At 48.4% G+C, this 4925-nt stretch overlaps 1 protein-coding gene across 1 annotated transcript; it reads right to left on the bottom strand.

Moving 5' to 3' along the window:
* Positions 1-738: 738 nt before the first annotated feature.
* LOC119320161 (VAN3-binding protein-like) lies at positions 739-2294 on the bottom strand. Its single transcript, XM_037594270.1, has 3 exons — positions 1996-2294; positions 1533-1902; positions 739-1446 (listed from the first exon to the last, which is right to left on the bottom strand). The coding sequence occupies exons 1-3, from the start codon at positions 2266-2268 to the stop codon at positions 929-931; spliced, it is 1161 nt and encodes a 386-aa protein (XP_037450167.1). The 5' UTR covers positions 2269-2294; the 3' UTR covers positions 739-928.
* Between the last annotated feature and the right edge of the window lie 2631 nt (positions 2295-4925).

Raw genomic sequence — 4925 nt, 5'->3', positions numbered from 1 at the left:
ATTGGCCATGGGCATCATGATCCATGTCATCCGTGGGCATGAATCGGATGTTGCCAACTCCGATATCACCTCGATGCGGTCATCAGAATTCTGACGTGAACTTTTCATGTCACTTGTTAGACACCCTAGAACAAATGTCGATCAGGTGCTAAGTTGGTGTGCAACGGACGACAAGAAAGGAGAAAGACATATATAAATTAGTTGAACAAGCTAATGCCGATAATTGACGTTCGGTTCACAGTGAGGCGAGAGAGCTTCGGAGATCCAACTGACTGAAGGCTCAAATGATCTAAACTCCTAAGGATAAGTCTTACAAAATGAAAATAGGTTCGTGAATCAACCTGTGATTGGATGGTTAAGAGGACAGTGACATCCATAGCCCATCAGAGTGGTACTTGCATTATTTCTGAATTTATTTCAGTCTTCCGACAATATTTATTCAATAGGTGGAGACGTTCCCATCGACTGCGAGGCGCATATGGTGACTTCATTAAAACCATTAAGCTAAGCGTGTAAAATATCAAGATGCTATGCCGACTTAGTCTCTCAGAGGTGCTTATAGAGGTAGCGTGTGTGTGCGTGCCTTCATAATTTGAACGTTTTTGAGCGATTTCGATTGTATTGTGTTCACAAAAATAAACGAAAATAGGTTCACTATATATAACAAAAATAACTAAATTTATATTTTGATACAAAATCAACATCACAACAACTTTCTGTACATCAACATCTGCATGGTACTGTTAACAAAACATCTTAACACAGCGATCTATGTACCGATTATTGTGCACCTTATATTTACATGGAACTCATACAGGTCTGCACATTTTATTCTTCCACGTGGACACCTCGGTCGCTCCCTGTGCTAAAACAAACGGGCTTCCGAGGAACAGCTGCAGGCAAGACAAACAAGAAACAACCTTCAGACTTACGAGGCGCTAAGCCTGAGCGACTCGAAGGAGTGCTCGAGCTGAGCAGTCCCGCCGGCCGCCTGCCGGAGCAGATTCTTCACCGACTCCACCCATTCCTGCTTATGCATCCTGCTCTCGCACTCGAACTCGACCAGGCCCTGCGCCGTCCTCAACCCGAAGTGGCGCTTCTCCGACGCCGCCGTCGCAGAGTCCGGCATGCCGCAGGGCTCGTGCCCCGGCGGCCACGCCGGCATGTCGTCGTGTACGCTGTACACGACGCTCCTCTTCTTCTTGGAGAAGGCGCCGCCGATGTGCTTGCTCTTGAGCTTCACGATCACCTGCGTTCTCTTGTTGATGTACACGGACACTCGCTTCCAGCGCAGAGCGCCGCCTTTCCGGCTGCGCTTGAGGAGCGTCCCTTCCTTGCACCATATGTCCGCGCCGCAGCTGCCGGCCTTCTCGAACGGCGCCACCGCCGCTTTGCTCCTCGCCTCCCGCTGCTCTCTCAGCCTCAGCGCCGTTGCTCCTCGTAGAGCTGCCGCCATTTAGCAATGTCACAACCCGGCACGCGTAACAAACAATCGCATACGTAGAGACAGTACAGCGTGCGTGTTTGCTCACCTGTGGCAGCAGCCGCGGTGAGGGTCATGAGATCGCCGGGGCTCCGGACGTCGACGGCGCCCTCGACGGCGGAGGCCACCTGGTCGTGGTCTGCCCCGGCGAGCTCGGCAAACTCAATGCAGTGCGAGGCCAGAAGCTGCGTGGCGGATGCCAGTGCGGCGTCCATCTTAGGGCCCTCTCCGTCCTCCGGGTTCGCGGCTCCCGCCGCGAGGGCAGCGACGGCGGCGGCCACGCTGGCCACGGAGACCGCCGCATGGACGCGCGCCCGCTCAGCACGGGCCTTGTCCACCCTGCTACCACCGTCCTTGTGGTGGAACCACCTGCCGATCGTACGATGGTGCGCGGAGATGGCGCTCCTGCTCCTGCAAGTCTGCACGCGCAAATTGTGGTACATGTCAGCTTAATTTACAGAACTCTCAGACTGTACGTGAGCAGAGCACTTGGCATTTGCTTGTAATCTTACACGCTTTTTGGGGCTGTTGGTGCCAGAAGCGGCGGCGAGCGCGAGCATCTCCGGCATGAGCATCCCGGAGAGCCGATCGACGACGAAGTTGGAGCTCCGCCTCCCGCCGCCGACCGCCAACACCTTGGATAGGTCCGACGCGGAGACGCTCCATGACCGCGACAGGAACTCCATGGGCTCCACCGGCGTCTGCGGCGACTGCACTGCGCCGGCGCTGTCCATGAGCAGCAGGTGATCCCTCCTCTTGGTCCTCCCCAGCAGGTACCCTTCCATCCTCACTTCTCGTGCCGTTCGCTAGCTGTCGCACTGCGTGTTCTTTGCTGCCTTCTGCTGGTGATCGATATGTCGCTGATGCGTGCCTCGCCGGCTACTTATGGAGCCCGGCGAGCGGAGGCCGCACGAAGCACGGGAAAGAGGCTGTTTGGGCGGCAGGACACACCAAGACTTCGGTTTCTGACGGAGCTGCCGCCCCTGTCGCGTCGCGGCGTCGGGGCGGGCGACACGTAGCACTGTAACGGCGTCGCTTGCGGATGTGGAGTAGCCATTGCGGTCCTTGTACGTTGCACCGGAGAGATGGGACGGTGTTGTAGGAGACAGGCTCGTCGGGATTTGGTTACTTCTCTTGCCTCGTGAGAGTATAAAATGTTGAGCGAACGAAGGGACACCTAGGAATCGTGAGCCAGCCAGTCCTACATACTTTGCTAATTTATTCATTCAGTTTTGTACTTCGTTTTTCTAGTCTGGCATATAAGATTTGATCAAAGTTAAACTTAATAAAATTTGACCAATTTTATAGAAAAAATATCAACATCTACAATACTAAAGATATATAGTATGAAAATTAATATTATGATGCATCTAACAATACTGATCTCATATTATGAATTTTGATGTTTTTTCTATAAACTTAATCAAAGTTAACAAAATTTGACGTTGACCAAATCTTATATGCAGACTAAAAAGAAGGACGCCGATAAGTGCCACATGTGTGGGCGTTAGGGAGTCCGCCCACACATTTTGTATGGTGTATAAGAGGAACATCCCACACACCTACGTGTGAGCAAAACAAGTAATGCCCACACACCTCTTTTTTTCCCTCCCGATCACTCTCACACGCGTGCATGTGGGCGAAGTTGATAACGCCCACACGCATGTATGTCAGGCCTCGTACCTCCTGGTCCCGCACACCAGCGTGACAGTCACCGCGCGCCCGCAGTTGCCATGGTCCAGACTCTCGTCCATGTTCGTTTAATTGCAGGTGCTATGTCGCTGCACTATGGTTGCCATGTCGAACAACTGCAGTTGTCATGGTTGCTCAACTGCAGTTGCCATGTATGGTCTGGTCTAATGTAGTTGCCATGATTTCAAAACTTTAGGAGTTTCCGCATACTAACACTACGCAGTTGAGAGAGTTGCTATGTGCTCACAAGCATATTAGGGGCAGTTGCCATGTAAAAGGAAGAGTTGCCATCTGCTTACGTGCGCGTTAGGGCAGTTGCCATGTACGTGCACGTTAGGGCAGTTGCCATGTACCGTGCAAAAACAGATGACAACTCGGTAAAAGAGAGTTGCCATCTGCTTACGTGCACACTAGGCAGTTGCCGTGTACCCTGCAAAACACATGGCAATTCGGGTAAAAAAAGAGAGTTGCCACCTTCTGATGAATTGAGTTTTCCCCTTGAGATTTTGTTTTATCAGATTGAATATTTTTATGGATTTGAAATCACTTGATATATGTCTTGCATATGAATACCCGTGGTGACAATGAGGTATTATATTGATTCACTTGATATATGTTTTGGCACTGAACTCGCGGATTCCTGAGGTGACATTAGGGTAATATATGCATAGGGGCTGATGCATGTTCTCATCCTTGTTTCTCCGTGAAATCTTTGGGAACTCTTTGAGATTCTTTGTGTTGGATTGAGTACTATGAATCTGAATTTGTTTGATGCGTATCGTATAATTAACTTATGGATACTTGTTGTGACATTGGAGTATCTAGGTGACATTAGAGTTGGTTGATGTGTATCATATGGTGTTATTTTAGTATGAACTCTTGGGTAGATCGAACGGAAAGAATAAATTTGCGTTATTTTAGTACAAACTCTTGAATAGATCGAACGGAAATAATAACTTTAAGGTGGGTTCATACCCCACAAACAATTTCTTCTTATGTTCTCCGCTAGATAAGAACTTTGGAGTGATTCTTCATCACACGTTGAGGGATGGTTATACGATCCAATTAGAGTAGCATTGTCGAGAGATTGCACTAGCGAAAGTACGGACCCTAGGCCTCATTTTCAAGCATTAGAATACCGTTTGTGCTTTGTTTTATCAATTGCTACATTGCTGTTTTTATTGTTCCTATTACAGAAATCAATATCTACTATCATTACTACACTTGTATCACCATCTCTTCACCGAACTAGTGCACCTATACAAATTACCATTGTATTTAGTGTGTTGGGGACACAAGAGACCTTTTGTTATTTGGTTGCAGGATTGTTTGAGAGAGACCATCTTCATCCTACGCCTCCCACGGATTGATAAATCTTAGGTCATCCACTTGAGGAAAAATTGCTACTATCCTACAAAACTCTCCGCTTGGAGGCCCAACACAAGTCTACACGAATAAATTTGTGTAGTAGACATCAATTAGCCTTATTGATGAGTTAGACATTAAGGCTAAAGTGGCACCCCTCTTGTTATCATAGTGCACTGATAAAAGGGAGGCTGGAGTGTGTTTGGCTAAAATTTTGAGAGAGGATATATCGATTTGTTCATTTGACTACAAATGGAAAACACAGAAATAAGAATGTTCAACTTCAACAAGATGAGGGCACCATTGCAGGTCAAGATAACCTCCTACATCTCAAACTTTTATAAAAAGCTTTTCCGTAGCCCCTGTGTCTAAGTTTCTGTTGATG

This window comes from Triticum dicoccoides, chromosome 6B (genome assembly GCF_002162155.2).
Source record: "Triticum dicoccoides isolate Atlit2015 ecotype Zavitan chromosome 6B, WEW_v2.0, whole genome shotgun sequence".
NCBI classification, from domain to species: domain Eukaryota; kingdom Viridiplantae; phylum Streptophyta; class Magnoliopsida; order Poales; family Poaceae; genus Triticum; species Triticum dicoccoides.
This window is presented reverse-complemented; position numbering and strand designations above follow the sequence as displayed.

Coding starts and splice junctions, on each gene's coding strand:
- LOC119320161 (XM_037594270.1), bottom strand. CDS start 2,268: ATGGAAGGGTACCTGCTGGGGAGGACCAAGAGGAGGGATCACCTGCTG. Junction 1,903..1,995: donor CCAACAGCCCCAAAAAGCGT/GTAAGATTACAA, acceptor TTGCGCGTGCAG/ACTTGCAGGAGCAGGAGCGC. Junction 1,447..1,532: donor CACCGCGGCTGCTGCCACAG/GTGAGCAAACAC, acceptor AAATGGCGGCAG/CTCTACGAGGAGCAACGGCG.